The 17,881-nt window shown below is 28.8% G+C and overlaps 1 protein-coding gene across 4 annotated transcripts in view; it reads right to left on the bottom strand.

The window, feature by feature from the left end:
* The window catches only part of LOC126745874 (serine-rich adhesin for platelets-like), a 200,526-nt gene that overhangs the window by 12,272 nt on the left and 170,373 nt on the right, over positions 1-17,881 (bottom strand). For all 4 annotated transcript variants that reach the window (XM_050453908.1, XM_050453921.1, XM_050453931.1 and 1 more), the window contains exons 5-8: positions 13,944-14,119; positions 6,265-6,472; positions 5,978-6,212; positions 5,643-5,922 (exon numbers count right to left, since the gene is read on the bottom strand). In XM_050453908.1, coding sequence (XP_050309865.1) covers positions 5,643-5,922; positions 5,978-6,212; positions 6,265-6,472; positions 13,944-14,119 — 899 coding nt within the window. The remainder of the gene's footprint in view (positions 1-5,642; positions 5,923-5,977; positions 6,213-6,264; positions 6,473-13,943; positions 14,120-17,881) is intronic.

Genomic DNA, 17,881 nt, shown 5'->3' with positions numbered 1-17,881 from the left:
CTGGCATAAGGTTTATCTCTCAAATCAAGAGGCATCATATTGTAAATTTTTGGAGCTGTATAAATTAACGATCTTTTAGTAAAAGTAAAATTTATTTTAGGAAAGGATAGAGGATTGCTACTTTGAAACCTAGTTGCCAAAGGCAATACTGGTCTACTTTTAGCTATTTTATTATTACAAAGAAGTCTTGTAACTGAATTTACATAAATGTGATGCAGCTGAAAAACTCCTGCCTCACTAAACAAATCAGTTGATGGGTACAATTTATTTTTAAATAAATAAACTTTCAGCAATGCTTTTTGAGCAACAACAAGAGGGTCAAGAACATACCTATAAGAAGCACCCCATACACTTATACCATAACCAAGTACACTAGACTCCGCTAGAGTTTTATACAATGACAAGATTGGCTTTTTTAACAAAGAATGCCTTAATATGTAAAACTTATACAACAACTTACGTATTTTACATTTTTTTGTATATTCCATTTTAGTAAGTTGTCAAAAAATACTCCCAAATATTTTACACTATTGACACAATCAATTTTAGTGATACACTGGCAAAAATTGTAATTTTGGCAATCAAAGTTATGAATTCTTAATGTAGTGTAACCTGGCAGACCAGAATTATTTTTGGCATAACACATAAACTTTGTTTTGTCAGTATTTAAAGTTAGCAGACTGAAATCAAACCAATTTTTTACCCTTGATATTAATGACTCAGCTTTATTTTTGACTCCCTCCCAACTGCTATCTTCAATTATTAAGCATGTATCATCGGCAAAACACACCACACTATCTTTTGGGACAACTGAAAAAAGACCATTGATGTACAGTGTAAATAAAAGAGGCCCAAGCACAGTACTCTGAGGCACACCATACTCCACCGCACGTCCAGAACTCACTGTTTCATTAATTTTTACCTGCTATTGCCTATTTTCTAAAAACGATTTTAATAATTGATATGGTAATCCAATCACCCAGACGTTTCAGCAAAATATGGTGGGACACAGTGTCAAAGGCTTTGGCTAAATCAATAAAAATGGCCAAGCATTTCATACTCGAGTTTAAACCGGAGACAATGTGGTTGGTTACCTTTATAAGTGCATCCTCTGTACTGCAATTTTCCCTAAAGCCATACTGCTCATTAGATAACAAATGATACTTATTTATAAAATGTGAGTCGTAATTTTAGGCATTTTTCAATTAATTTACTAACTAAACTAGTAAGAGCAATTGGTCTATAATTAGACGGTTCTTCCCTACTACCAGCCTTGAAAAGGGGGATAATAATTGTTTTTTTAAGAATATCAGGATAAATGCCAGATGAAAAAATTTGGTTTATTAAATAAGTCAAAGGTTTTAAGAGAGGTTTATAATTTAGTTTAATTATTCTATTAGAAATATTATCAACAGTGCTAGAGGTTTTATACTTTAATGAATTAATAATTTTTATAAGATCACTAGGCAGAATAGGATTTAAAAAGAAGTTACTGTTGGCCTTTATACTAGGAAAGCTGTAGTCATTAGAATTATTTATTTTGCTAGCCAAGTTAGACCCCACAGAACTATAGAATTTGTAAAACTCCTCAGCAATTAATGGATCAGTATTAAAAGAATGGCCTGCTTTACTTTTAATATGTTTAATGTTATTGTTGCCACCAGAAGAGTCTTCATTTGTACATCTTTTGATAGTCTGCCAGATCAACCTAGGATCCCCTGAGTGAGAGGAAACGAGGCCTTTAAAATAAGAAGCTCTAGCAACATTTAACACTTTAGTAAGCATTTTTCGATATTCTATACATTGGGTTTTATAATCAATATTTAAAGGATTTAATGATAAATATTTCTTTAAATAATCCCGTCTTCTTATTGAATTCAAAATGCCCCTTGTTACCCAAGGTTTTAAAATTCTGTGCTTGCATTTGACATACTTCTCAGAACTGCATAATTTATTATGGTTAGTTATTTTATTAATAAAATTTGAAGCACAAACATTTGGGTTTTTCTCACTCAAAACATCCTGCCAATCTTCAGAATTAAGTCTTAGACTAACTTGAGACTTATCCAAATGTTTAATTAGTTGGTTAACTTATTTTTATAATGCGGAACTACAATGTTTTTTTTTTAATGTTCTTACTTAAATTTTGCAATAAAATATATTTTTCTTCTAGTATTTGTTTTTGTTCCTTGCAATAATGACCTAAGTCATTTTTTATATCATTTAAAAAAAAACGGTTGATTTTTTTTGTGGGTGGTAAGTGTTTTTCAAATAGCTTAGTATACTAGGTATTTCCCCAATGCGTTTTCATTAAAAATTCATTTATTCTGTGTAGTAGACTTAAGTCGTTTTTGAAATGACCGATTCAATTGTAAAATGTACTTTCTATTTAATGCCCAAAAAAAGTTTAAAAAATGTAGAAAGACGGAAAAAGCCTAGTGTAAAAAATGTAAAAAGGTGTTTTGTGTATTTCTGTAAAATAATAGATTATTGTTAATTTTATTGAATATGGTTACCATGCGGATGAGAACTAAGGTAGGTTTTGAAAACATTTTAAATGATTTTATGTAGATTTTACCAAACAATGGATCCAAATATTATAAACTTGGTTAAAGAAAGAAAAGTAAAAGATAGGTAGAAGTTAAAAACAATGAAACTCTAATATGTCTCAAAATATTTGTAGCGCTGGTAAACACCTGGATGATCTATTAATTTTGTTATCACAGCTTAAAGTAGTTCTTGATATTATAGTAATGGCAGGAACGTTTTATATATTATTTTAAACAAATCGGAGATTCGCTTTATAGTAACGGCAATATTAACAAAATGACGTTGTCCTTATATATATCAGTCAAAGGTTCTCTTAACAATATGAGATAGAAAACCTCTGTAATATAAAAATTAGATGATCAAAATATTTATTGTATTGAGTGTCTATGAGTTTAATTACGTTTAAAAGGTGAAAGTCTAAACCATAGGATAGAGACCTATCGTCCACCTGACTTTTTTGTTAGGCAGTTTATTCCTGAAATTGACGGCATTCTTAAAAAACTGCTTCCGCAAACAGATTATTTGATTCTTTTGGGTGATACTAATTATAACCTATTCAATCTAGCTGGATATCGTGGTACATTCAGCTGCTTGATTATTTCAGACTAAACCAAGTTATTGATGAATCGACGAGAATTACTAAAACATCCTCCAAACTTATAGAGCAGATAATAGTTACGGAGGATTTGAGCATTTTATGGTCAGACACACTAGACGTCCATATATCTGATCATGATTTGGATGATTGATTTATGCAATTTCCGCTTTGGAACTGTAAAGGAGAATGTGGAATCAGTCACGTATCGAAATTTAAAAAATGTTGATTTCTTGCGCCTTTATGATTCTTTAAAGTCGATCCTCTGGCATAATATTTTTGAATTAGATAATATTTATTATCTAAATAAATTTAATGCAGAATGTAAAATTCATCATAAAACTTCGAGACAAGGCAAAATTTGAATTTAAAAAGAATAAAACTGTGGGATCACACAATGAATATAAAGAACTTAGAAAATATATTACTAAGCTTTTATGTACGTAGAGGGGAAAAAATATTTTTAGAACAATATGTTAAGAATGGAATATTTTTATTATTTCTATTAAAAAAAATTAATATTTTTTCCAAAGCAAAAAATTATTTAATCCTAAAGTGACATTAAAACTTTTTTCGTAAATAACTTATGACCAAATAATATTTCTACTGAAGTTCATAGATAATATGAAAAAACAGTTAGTGGTACGACATCTAAAGGAAATAAGTTTCTCATTGTCTCAGAGCCTGGAGCGTCTAAATATTTAACCCAAATTAAGACTAGGGCTGTTGGTTCTGAAAATTTTTAATATTTTTTTGACCTTTTATTTTAAAATATATTTGTTATCTAATAAATAATTGTATAGTAAATTCTGTATTTCCTTCTGAATGGAAACGATTTGATATTGTGCCAATACCAAAAACGAATATTGCAAAGGGTTTTAATGACTTAAGCCCCATGTTCATTCTTTCAATATTGTCTAAGATTATTAAACGAGCCCTAAAAATCAAATTGTAGGCAATGTGGTGCCTGAAATTATTTGTTGCCTTGTGTTTATTACTAAAAAACCAGAATTAGCGAACACGAAAGAAGCGTAAAACCAACGAACTACGTAGCCAATTGATCCTACCACCAATTTGATTTTATTTGATTTTTGCACTCAGATCATTGGCAGAGAATCAAATTACAAAAAAAAATACTAGAAATGGTTAATATAAAAAAGTACAAAGAAAGTATTAACAAAAACAAGACACCGATGATCTGAGTGCAAGTTACTATAATTTTATTAATTTATTACCAAAAAGATAAAACTGAAACACAAAATTTTATGAGAGAGTGTACGTCCCAAAGTTAGATCTCACAGTGTATTAAAACATTAAGTTTCTGGTTTTGAACGTATAGGCACATACATCTTCCTTATCTGCTAATCCTTAACTTATCAACATAACATTGAATCATAAAAATTAAATAAATAAACGCTCCGAAGAATAAAAACATTTGTTTCTTGGCTTATTGTTGATTCTAGTTTGCCCACAATAGCACCTACAATTAATTTGATGTTAGAAATAATTCTACGCTCCTATTATAAATGTGTTTTAATTATAACTAAAAAAACCTAGACTTAGGTAAGAGGTGTAATGTATAAAAAATACATTTTATATTTTTTTATTAAAATTTTTTTTTTAACAGATTGTACCTGAATGTTATTTTAATTGTGTCTGTGGTTACTTAAATCCATTTCAGTGCCCTGAGGATGACTTAATAAAAGTCGAAACGTCGACATTTAAGTAAACATGTTTCTGTTTTATTTCTGACCCCACCCAACAACCCTCCGCAAAATTGAAGATATTGGGTCACAAACACGAAACTGAAAATATCTTTTTGCATTGAAAAACTTTTCGTCTAGTGGGCAATACTATTCAATGGATACTATACACTATACCGATCTATACCGATCTACTTTTATGACAGATCATCCTGTGGACGTCCAATGGATTTCTTAAAGAAATTAATGAATGTCCATTTTGTCCGTCGAACTTTATATTTCCAAAAAGAGAAAACCTTTGGATCTTCCATAGAACACATTCGTGCTATCTGGGAAACGTGAATGTTGAAGAAAAAGAAGAAAAGAAAGAAGAAGGGGGTGAAGATAAATCCTAAGAAGGAGGAGAAGAAGAAAAACAATAGGATGAAAGTGTTTTTTTACTTAAAGCTACCTGTTAATCATCTATTATACTTTGCTAAAGTATTTTTGATTATTTCCCAGTTCTAATGTGAATTTTTTGATAGCTCATATCCAAATTCCTGGCATAAGTGGCTTATTGCCTTCCAGGACAATTTATTTATATAACCAATATAACCTTCTAGTCCTTTCTGATATCCGAAAAATAGATATTTACACCTTAAGAAGCTTTCATTACCATTGCATTGAAGCCTTAATAATGACTTACCGCAACTACCGTAAGAAAATTCGGCTAAATTCTTAGGAAAGAAATAATGATCTCATCATTTTAAACTAACAAATCAACCTCACAACTCTCATCTGAAGTCCATATCTACCTGAATCAACTGCAAGGCCGCCTCCAGCTCCTTACTGAACTCCGCGTCGCTACTCTTCGAGTGGCTCTGGCTCTCACTGTTACTCAGCGGTGATGTAACGCTTGGAGGCTCCTTCTTACTCACTATGGCCTTTTGAAGCTCCTTCATAAGTGAGGCATACTGTACAGGCTCTACCACCTGAGGGGACACAGCCTCGACCCGTTTTAACATCACAGTTTGAGGGGCTTGATACTGGCTTGCCTCCTCCTCTTGACTTTTGTTACTTAGAGCCGTATTAAGCCTTAGGGAAAAATGGTCAGAGGAAATGCAAAATGAGTGTGACATTTCTAGCTTACCTAGACCTATAAATCTGAGGCTCGGTTAACTTCTCCAAATATTCATATATAGGGGGATTGTTAACTACCGGATTATAGTTGCTTAAGCTGATTTGACTTGAGCTAGCTGACAAGATGATGGGCGAAGTTGACCTGCTAAAGCTCCTCATATGGCAGATCTTTCGGTCCGAGTTGCTGGTACTATCGTCAGAGGCTTCTTCTATGTGGACTACTGGGTTGTCTATTAGATGGGTAACTAAAAATGTTTGAATTAATTTAAGTTTAAGGGGTTTGAAGGGTAGTTTTACCTTCTTTTACTGTCGACCCATTTTGTAGACCTCCGGATGGCCGGCCAAGAGGGTTCTTGGGGGTGCCATTTTGTAGAATTTTGTAGCCAGACTGGTTAGGGTTGGATGATCCATTGGATGTACCGGGGTGTTCGGAATCAAACACCCAACTTTGGGCGTAGGCGTCGTATACTTGGTGTGGTGGGCCAGTTGATTTGGTGGATTTTGACTGAAAAATTTGAAAAAAATTGATATATTGCAAAAAAAGTATATAGTATTAAGTCAGACAATCAGGTTTTCCCAGCTAGTTTGGTTATATAAGAGTTAAAACTTAGAATGCTTACCCCACTTGGCTATAAAATTACCATAAATCAATCGTTAAAACAGAAAAAAAAGCGCTAACCGACACAAACTCGTAGACCATACTGGTAGAGAAAACCTTCCTTTGTCCACCAACATAGTTATTTTATCACTATAATTTCCTAGATAAAAGAACCGGGTATATGGGCAAATGGTAAACATCAATTTGTAGGAAATTGTGGTCTCTTATCGAGACACGCAACTTTTAAAGTAAAAATGAATGTTTTTATGCAGAAAATAAATTACTATAAAGACTTTAAGTTTTCAGGTTTATAGGTTAAGGCTATTTGAACGATAAGAGTGATGGAATATAGACATTTTTATAAAATATAATCAAATAAAACAGTACCTGTTTAGGAAGATCTTAACCACAAACCGGAATGTTCTATGAAAATACGAAAAATATGATTTCCTCATATAACGATACGTAAAAACCCATCGTCGTTGCAATAATATTTTATGAATATCCGCTAATTGGTTGACAAAATACTGGTTTTTGAAGTACCCGTAGCTAACACGTAATTAAATTGTATTTTTACACAGTAATAGGAATTTTGTGATAATTATAGAAGAAAATTTTTATTTCAGAGCATTAATAATAAATAAATAAATAATGGCTTTATTTATACTTTTCAATAGTGTATATAGGCGAAGTCTAGCCAAAGGCTAATCTACTTAACCTATTTAAAAAATGTAAGCAAAATTATTTTAGATAGCACAACAGAAAGAAAAACATTAACATTTATAATGGTAACACTAATACTAATATAAAAATAAACAGATATACACCCATTGGTCCATAAAAATCAAAAATTATAAAATAGGAAATCCCTACTGACAATTTAGCTATACTGTTTTGTTAAAAAAATGCAGCTTTAGTTTTTTTTTGAAACCCGCTACTAACATTTCTTTTATAGGATTCGGGACAAGGTCATTGTAAATTGCCACAGCATTATACAGAAAACTACTGTAATAATTGTGAAAAAAATCAGAAATTTGTAGATTTTTCTTTTCTATATATTTATGAAAGTTGGTGGATGCCAGAAAGTAAAAATTGCGATTTGTTAACATAATATCTGCCCTTTAAACCTAGTCATAATCTATAGGACTATCGAGCAGGATTTAAAGAGGATTTTTTTGGCCATAGATTATAAAATTTTAAATTATTTGAGGTTCTTGCAGATCTTACTATTCCTGCCTGTATCTGTTCCGATTTTTGATGTTTGATGGCCGAAATATGTCAGATTTGGAGTTTTTTATGGGCTATGGGATGATATAACATAAAGATCAATTTCTTATAACTATTTTATAAAAATTATATTTTTTTTACACTAGAAATGTATAAATTTACTATAAATATTACTTTAAATAAATACTTTGAATATTTTGTATATACAGTTTTGAATATAAGTATTTGGTAAAGGTCATTGAGTCAATGCCTTCTGAAAAAACATTATTATTGAAGCCTTAAAGGCTGGAAATCATGGCAAATTTACTTTTAAATCCTCGGAAGACATAAAATGCCTGATAATGATAACAAACAAGTTTAAAACTAAAAATAATTCTTACTAAATACAATTATTTGAAATAAACCTTAAAATTTGGATATCAATTATCTTGTAGTGAAATTAAAAAATAAAAATTAATTTGAAACAAAAAGTTTAAGTCAACTGCCTAGAAAACATAATCATTATTCCTAAAATCTTTAAGCACATTTTTTCTTAAAAACTATTTAAAAAAATAAACAAGATCTTAAAAAAAAGTTAAGTATCTGGAACGCATAATACATTATCTTAAAATATTGGAAAATTTAAAAAAATATTTGGAAGACAAAGGCTTATGTTAAACGTCTGAAATTAAATTAAAAAAATACTTCAAATACCTCAAAGACAAAAAAGTAAAGCCTGGAGTAATTTAAAATAACTCCCTTAAATGTTTAAAATAAAATAAAATTTCTTATTAAAGGCCTACTGACACAAAAAATAACTTTAAATACCTGAAAAAACTTGGATATCAAGAAATTTCAAACGAAATTTAACTTATTGTAAAATTACTCTAAATAATAATAATAATAATAATTAGTTGAAAAATTAAAAATTAAAATTAAATAAAATTGAGAAATTAAGATAAAAAATAAACTATTATTTCAAAAAACTTTTTTTACATAACAGTCGTTTTCTAAAAAAATCTATTTCTCACCTCCAAAGCTCTGGAAAATATAGAAAATAAGTCAAAATTCTTAAAATACAAAAAAATACGCCAATTGTCTGGAAAATCTAAGAAATGAGTCAAAGAAAGACAAGAAATATGTGAAAAACAATTTTCAATGCCTGTAATAAATTCTAAATTTTTTATATAAATTAAAAATAAACATAATTTATTCATGCCATGTACATGAGGGTGCTCAAACACACAGAGAAAATCTTTTCAATTCTTAATGTTATTAAGAACCAAAGAATGTAAAGCCTAAAAGGTTTAGATTACAATTATTACATATCTGAGAAATCATCATTTAAAAATTCTTCTATTGAGTAAAAACATTTTCGAAATAGATATTGTTTTATAGTAAATTTATGTTGCATGATAATAGTTTAACAGCAGTAGGCAGAGTTTGGGCCATAGAAGGAAACCCCACACTTAACCTTATGTATCCTATAAAAATCCGTATATGTTCTCTATTTCTGATGAAATGATTATATAGATTTTCGTGTGTAGAGTAATCATTAATGTGTTATTTACTATGTATCAAACTGTGGAATATATAAATACAAGGCAAATTAAAAATTTTAAGGTTTAGGATTTTACAATCTTCTTTAATGCAATCGACCCCTCACTCTTATAGCTTGCCGTTGTTTACTAAATTATTTTTTCATATGTGGTGAAGGCCTCTAGACTAGCATTACATATGAGATCTTAGACTCCACGAAAGCAGCATAATAGACGCTTAAAAGAACATTGTCAGAAACAACATCCACCAGGCCACATATGAGGCCAGCTGTCTATAAAGCTTTTTTAGGCGATTGGTCCAAGTTACCCTACTATCTATGTGCACTTCAAGAAAACGAACACATTCAAAATTACTTAGACCTTCCAAATCTCTAATTGAAAAATAAAGTTTTTCTGTTTTAAACTTGTTTAATATCATTTGGTTACAATTAAACCATTTAGTGACTAAAAATTGTGTCTCTTCCATAGCATCAACAATGTGTATATTTTAAAAGACCCTCTTTAATACTGTGTGTCATCCGCAAAAATTCCAAAAAATCGATCTCGATCAGAGCTAGAGTCACAGCTCTCCAGATAAATCGTTCATATAAATTATAATAAACCACGGCCCTAGCACTGACCCCTGCACAATATAGATGTCATTTTCCAATAACTCAGATTCTTTTATTAAAATATGTATAACAGATTATTGAATTAATACTGGTATTATCAAATTTGTATAATTTTAATTTATCAATAAAAATATATGGAAAGGCACAATCAAAAGTTTTTGTAATATCGTAAAAAAGAGCCTCAATGTATTCACCCTTATTACAACCTGTATTAAGGGTGCCTTTTTATTATTTAATTCATGGCTGCTTCTGTTGAAAGAGACTTTCGAAATGAGAATTAATAACGATTCAAAAGTTGATGGTTTACAAAATAATTTGTGATTTTTCGAATACTTTAGAGAAAATTGGCACTATTAATTAAATATATTAGTAGAAAAATTAATAGGTCACTCTGATTTAAAGATAAATGAAGTATCTGGAAGATATCAGAAATAGCCCTAAGATCCTGGAAAATATGAAAAAAGTTACAGATATTCAATACCGACGTCAATTGCCTATAACACTTACGATAAATAGAAAAGCAGGAAAAGCATGAAATAAAATAAAAAATAACTTAAGATTCCTGATATTTAATAGAAATCTTTTGTAGTAAATTCAAGCGCCTAAAAAACATGAGAAGCGACTTTAAAAGCATGGAAAACTGAAAAATTATTTAAATTCTTTGAAGAAATTAAACTGAAAATTACGTCAAATACCTTTGAAGGTATAAGAAATAAGCCCGAAATTCTGGGCAACAAGAAATTGCTAAGTTTAAATGAAAAAATACTTCAAATGTTTGAAAAACATAAAAAAGGCTCGGAATAAACTAAAAAAATATTTCAAATGCTTAAAAGCCATAAAAAACATCAGAGAGGTAATAGGTATATGGCTGTAAAAATCTCGAACAAATTAAAAAACCTATACCGTCAAGCCTAGTAGGAAAAAACAATTTTAAATACCTAGAAAAACTTGAATATTAAAAATTTGAAATTAAGTTTGGCTAATTGACGAAAATGCCTGAAACAAATAAAAAATACCTCCAAAACTTGGAAAATATGATAAGGTGTTCCAAGTCTTTGATTGACTTAAAAAAGGAAGAACAACATTATTCTACTTTAAATGACTTAGAGGCATATAAAACTGTTTCAAATTCTTAGATTAAATAATAAATTTCTTTAAATAACTTAAAAACAGAAAAATTATAAAATTCAGATTAAAAAACAACAAATCTATTAATATTTTTTTTACAATAAAAGTTATTAATGTTCCCTTAAAAAATTGTATTTTTTGACTTTAAAAGTCTAAAAAAATATGGAAAATTGCTTAAAATTCCAAAAATACAAAAAAAATTACGTCAAATGCCTCGAAGATATAAAATATTTCCAGAAGCCTAATTAAATAAAAAATAAATTTAAAAACTTTCAATACACTTTAATATTTGAATAATAAATAAATATTTTAAAAGTAAAATTAAAAAAAAAAACTAACTTTTATATTAAAATAAAACAATCCTTATATGCCATTAAGTATATGCCAGACATAAGAAATTATCGTAAAATTCTGGAAAATATGAAAGAATATTTAAAATATTTTAAATATTCTTTTATGTTTTAATGTTTAAATAGTCATATGAAATATCATAAAAATGGACTGGAGAAGCCTGGAATAAATTAAAAAACTATTTAAAATTCTTTAAAAAAATCTCTATAAAAACTGGATGCAACAAAAACTTTACATATACTTAAAAAAAAAACAAAATTAAAAATAAATAGTTGGATAAAATGCATGAAAGAAACAAAAATTATTTCCTGAAAGACATTCACATTTACTTTAAATTCCTGGAAGATAAAACAATTACGTCAAGTCCCTCGAAGAAAGAATATAAAAAATGATCCTAAAAATTCGGAAAACAAAAAAAATGCTATAGTCAAATGCAAAAATGCTTCCAATGCTTAAAAAGACATGAAAAAAGCTTAAAATATCCTGAAAAATTACTTTACATGCTTAGAAAAAAAATGTGCCTAAAAGCCGATTGTAACATAAATAACTGAACACCTGAAAGAAACTTTAAAATAAAAATATCTTGTAGTAAATTTAATTTGAAGATTCAAGGGTGTTCCAATAAGAGAATTGAGATGTCGGTAACGAATTTTATAATATACCTGCAAGTTATTTAGAGCAGTGTCTAGCTGGACACTTGGACAGTGTTACAATTATACGTGGAACACAATATCTGCCGAATGGCGACCATGACTTCTTTGGCAGCACACAATTTATCAACTTTTTTTAAAATTGACCTTTACTTCTAAATACATATCTGAAGTTTTGTCACGAATTCTAATTTCTTTTTTCAATTATTGAACGGGATTTTAGGGATTGTTTTCTTGATTCAAATTTATGTACTATTTTGCGAATGGTTGATTTTGAGAGACCATTGCGTACACCAAAATAAGCACAAATTCGCTGATATATGGCTCGCACCAAACAACCATTTTGAAAATATTTTTTAATAATGCAAACACGTTGTTCGACTGTATAGCGATCTACTGTTAAAATTGCTCTGAACTCCCCAATAAAATAAAAACCGGATAACATAGACAAAGTGTATAACATAGACAAATAAATACAATCGATACCTTTCATTGCAATACCCTTTATATAAAAAAGCCTGAAGTAATTTTGAAGTATTCATAGTTTATATTCATTTTAATTCACAAGAACTATTGATATAAGAAAGAGTTATTTGTTGTGATTTTTTTAACCTCGCAAAAGATTTTCACATAGTGTGTCATGATTTATTTCTTAATATTTTAACATCTATAGGGTTTTTATATTTATTTATTTATTTATAGTCATCATCAATTTATATAAAAGTACAAAATAAGCACGTAAGTTACTTAATACGTGGTTATGCCTATATAAAATGTATTATCGTTGATGAATATTTGAATATCCAAATAATATTCATATCCAAATATTCGATCAACGGTATTATTTAAAAAATCCGCCATTCTTTACAATGTTTGGATTCCAGCCATTTCTTAAAAATCTTTAATTAAATAATTTAAGTAGTTCAAGAATACACTACATGTATGTATATGTAGTAAATACACCTATATAACACGAATCCACTGTAAAAGCCACTCGATAATATTACTAATAATAATAAAAGGACAAGATATAAAGAATTTAATATAAGGTAGGAAAGAGACACAATTCAGAAATCAGTTGGTAATTTGCACTATAACCTATAATTTTCTGATAATAAAATTCACGCAATAATGGTCTAAATCTATAAAAATTTTCATGAATCTAATTCTTGATTTTCCTATTGAACACTTTCTCATTTTTTATATTCTTAATATCAGAAGAAATTGAATTCTAAAATTTTGCGTAGGCGTAAGAAGTGTTGTATTAAGAATATTTATATAATATATATAACATAAAAAAAGCTACTTGACAAATAGACAGCAAACAGATCAATAAAATAAAAATAACAGCTTAGGGGTTCTTATTAGCATTTCATAAGGCACAGTTCTGGCCCATGTTTTTCCCTTTGTATATTAATTAACTTCTTTAAATGGTCGTACCATGACAAGAATTATACACAAAAAACTTTTAAGACAGAAAATTAAAAATTATATTGTCGAATCTCTGCTAATAATTTTATTTGACCTTCTTTAAATAAATGACGGGCCGCTACTGAAAATTACATATAAGGGAGCTTGTAAAAATACAAGAATGCATCCATAAATTTCTAATTTGGAAAAAATAATCATAATTAACATTTGTCTTTCCGTATACAAAAATTCAATAAAGAATAAGCCCTATAAAATATAAAAAATTAGCATTTAATTGTAATTTTATAAAGACTAATAAAATATCTGCTAAATCAAGATACTCTTGCTATTTCAATAATTACGTCAATAATTGTTCTCAAAATACTTTTTTTTTAAGAATTACATTACCTAATTATCATTCACGTTGTATTCTAGGCATAATAAAACCAAAATATTCTCTTACCCTGGGGATGATATACTCGATATCCGAAACTTGGTCATGTGACCCGTGGATCTTCTTCTTGGGCCCACGTTTCCTCCTGTTATTAGTCAACGAGTGCGTGGAACAGAACGCAAACTGGCTGTCGAAAAATGACGCCACAATGACGGTCGATGTGGATATTCTTACTATAAATAAAGCTGAAACAAAATACGGATAATTGTATAGAGTTAATTAGTTTAAAATGTTTTTAATCTCGGTTTAACCCTATTCAATTATATCTGAGGGGTTTAAATGAGGTTATTGGCCGATATAATTGTTAAATAAAGGTGTTTTATAGAGAAAGTAAGTTAAAAATGACTTATTGGCATCAAGGAGTTTAGGTTACAAGCCCAATAGGAACGTTTATAAGTAAGTTTCACTATAGTTTAAAAAAGACTAAAATTATCATTGCTGGATTTCTGGCTCTTGAAACCTTTTAAAACTATTCAAAATACACGGAAAACATAAAAAATAAGTAAATTGGAAAAATATAAAAAAAATAAATAAAGTGTCTAAAAGGTGTTAAAAAATAAGTATTTAAAATAGGAGAGAAAGTAAATTAAAAAATAATTTCAAGTCCTTGAAAAATAAATTGTATTAACTCCAAAAGTTTGAAATCAAATTAAATATTACATTACATACTTGTTTATCATCTGGAATTTCCACCTTCGGGTCTGAGAACTATTAATTATGTCACAGGTTAATTAAATGCATTAAAAATAGTTTAAATATTAACCTCTATAATAAATTTCCTAATGATATGTCTGCTAAAGTATCAAGTTTTTAAAATTACTATTAAGTGCATTTTAACTGCTTCATTCAACTGAAGAGTTAGCTTTTCCAGTGTTAGCTTAGAGATAGCTTTTGATAAGTGTCAACTTATTTAATTGTTTGTCGTATTATTGTTGTATACATTGGGTTATATATTTGTTTAAAATGTTTTTTGTTACCTTTTTCACTTTTGACTTACTACAAAAATTTTGTATACCGTAGATAAATAAATAAATTAAGTCAAACTAATAAATTATTCTAAATGCCTGGAATAAACTAAAAAATTTTCCTAAGACCTAACAGAATGAAAATAAGTTTGCCTGACATGAAATTGAATATCTAGATGTATGTATAAAAAATGTCTGTAAATAAACTAAATGACCAAAATTGAATTTTAAATTAAAAAAAGCCCAATGACTCAATGACTAGAAATTGAGGTCAGAATCTTGTAAAAAAACTTTTTAAGACTTCAAATGCTAATCCTATATGCCTTGAATAAAATAGAAAAAAGTATTTCAAATGCCTGGGATAAAACTAAAATTTTCCCTGAAAGTCTTATGAAATAAAGTAGCTTTAAAAGGGCCTTTTGGCGTCAAAGAGTTGCCTCCAAGAAAGCTAAAATTACTGGTATTGTATTCCTGGCCCTTAAAAGCTTTTAAGTAATCATTCTTGAATGTGTTTGGTTTTGACTTGTCGCGCCCCTTGAGGCTGTCGCGCCTCTTCTATACGGCAGTTGCTATACAGACATTTAGATCTTAAGTTTGTTATTATTAATAAATGAAAAAATCATATGGCTGTTGTTACTTTTTAAAAAGAAAATGCCAAATTGCATATTGTTAAAGATTTTCACTGTACGTATATAAAATGTCTGAGGTATTTTTATATGATTAAGTAAGCATATTAACATGAGATTTTAAAAAATATTAAATTATTTAATAGAATATATAAACAAAATTGTAAGCATTAAAACAATCATACTATATTATTAAGATTTTCAAATAAAGTAAAAAATTAAGTTTTATTTTTAGGTTTTGACGTTTCAAGTTATGCTACCTTCAGAACACATATTAGTATTTTTTTGGATGCTTTGATTACAATTGTAATAAAGCTTGCATTATTATTTATCTAAAACAACAAATAAATAAAAATGTAACATACAAGGATTTACTGCAAAAATTTTATTTAAAATCGTTTCAACGATTCAACGACAATTATTATATTAGACATATGCAACGAAAATAAGACACTAAACCAAAACAATTTTAATTTTCGTCAAATTTGGCTAGAAATTATAATCTAATTTTTGTCAATGAGTTATATGTTACGCTAAAAAGATGTCTGCTAAAAAAACCTACATTACTTTAATAAAAATCTAGGTTTAATTAAAATTTTACTAAAAACTCAATTTTTTATTGCAATCTTAAGATTTTAAACAAAACTTAACTAAAATTAATCTTTCAGTAAATACAGCTAAACTATTATAATTAAAACAGAACAAATTACATTTATTTTATTTAAAAAAAAAATATTTATTTGCTGAAAAGTATTTAAAATTTTAAGGAAAACCTATAGTATAATACGTTTTATTAAATATTTTTTGAAAAAAATAAATAATGGCTCAAATCCTATCTTTAAATTTTAATAAAAATCAAGGTTACCAAAAGTACCCATAATTTTTAATATTTTCACCGAACATTTTTTACTACAATCCTAAAATTATGCCTCCACTGCAATGTTGAGTTATAAAATTAATTGGTTTTATATTTTTCCATCAAAACAAAATTGTTTTTAATAAAGTGTTGATCTATATTACTTCGGTTCTAACGCAAACATAACTTGGAAACTAGTTATTTAAGTTCCATAGCTCTCTTTTAAATATCTGAAACTCTCGCATTTTGTACTTCGGCAAATTATATAACAAAGTTAAATAGAATTGGGAGGTACCGCTGTCCATTTACTATTCAACAGTTTTCATTTTCATTCAATTTTCTATACGATATTAGATATCGACTTATTAAACATAAAAACCCTATTTTGTTCCAACAATTTTCTCTTAATCCAATTAGCATGTTTGTGGCAGTTTAGGTTGGGGTCCAAAATTACTCCCAAATACTTAATGTTACCCTTATATGCAAGTTTCTTTCTATTTATGAATACATTAATGCCATTAAGATCAACATTCAATACTGTTCGCATTCATAATCAAATAAACAGAACGAGGATTTAGACATAAATTATTAAAACATAGCTAATCAAATATCAGTTCCAGATCCATATATATAGAGACTGGCATATCAATAAAGTTGATTTCAGTTATATAGGTCATCGTATAGTTTGCAAATGCAGCTCAATTTTACCAAAAACAAGCCAGTAAAACTAACATATAAAATTTAACAATATTTTTACCAAAAATATAAGAATGTCATTTACCTCTTCAAAAAGATGGCAAAATAAACTTAAAAAAGCGATTTCAATTTATTATTTTTATAAAAAATCTTGCTAATAAATATAAAAAATTTCATGTAAGTAAAATATATGCTAATATATATTTTAATATTTTCAATGAAAATACAGGGTGATTTTCAACCTATGCGCATAAACTTGGGCAATGATAGCTGATGAGTAATGAAAAAAAAATGTAGTAAAATATTTTTAGTTTTGGAGATATCTCATTTGCCTCATCAATTTGCCTCATCCGTAACTAAAATGTTTATGCTAAAGTTTGGGCTTAACTGCTGGTGATGTAACAACCACTCACAAAAGTGTACTCGAAGCGGTAAATCTCTTGGAAGTAGAGCTTGTACCCTCTGCACATGAAACGGGTACAGCAACTCGTGCCTTAAAATTTGCCAACTTGTAGATTGCGATATTCCAATTCGCGCTGCAACTGTCCTAGTGCTAATTCCAAGTTGTTCTTCGATAACTTCTAAAATATCCTCCTCCAGATTTAGAATGTGCCTAGGTCTAATAGCTCGTCCATCTTGTCCAGGCCGCGGCCGCATATTGCCAGTTTCTCTACCCCGCTGAATAACACGTAAGAAAGCCCCACGTCTCGGGTGATATCTTCGGGGAAATCTTTGGGCATATAGATCAGCTGCTGCCACTGCATTCTGATGCGTTTCTCCGTAAACCAAAACCATGTCGACAAG

Source organism: Anthonomus grandis, chromosome 1 (assembly GCF_022605725.1).
Source record: "Anthonomus grandis grandis chromosome 1, icAntGran1.3, whole genome shotgun sequence".
In the NCBI taxonomy this organism is placed as follows: domain Eukaryota; kingdom Metazoa; phylum Arthropoda; class Insecta; order Coleoptera; family Curculionidae; genus Anthonomus; species Anthonomus grandis.
Note: the sequence above shows the minus strand (reverse complement) of the source record. Positions and strands in the feature narration are given on the sequence as shown.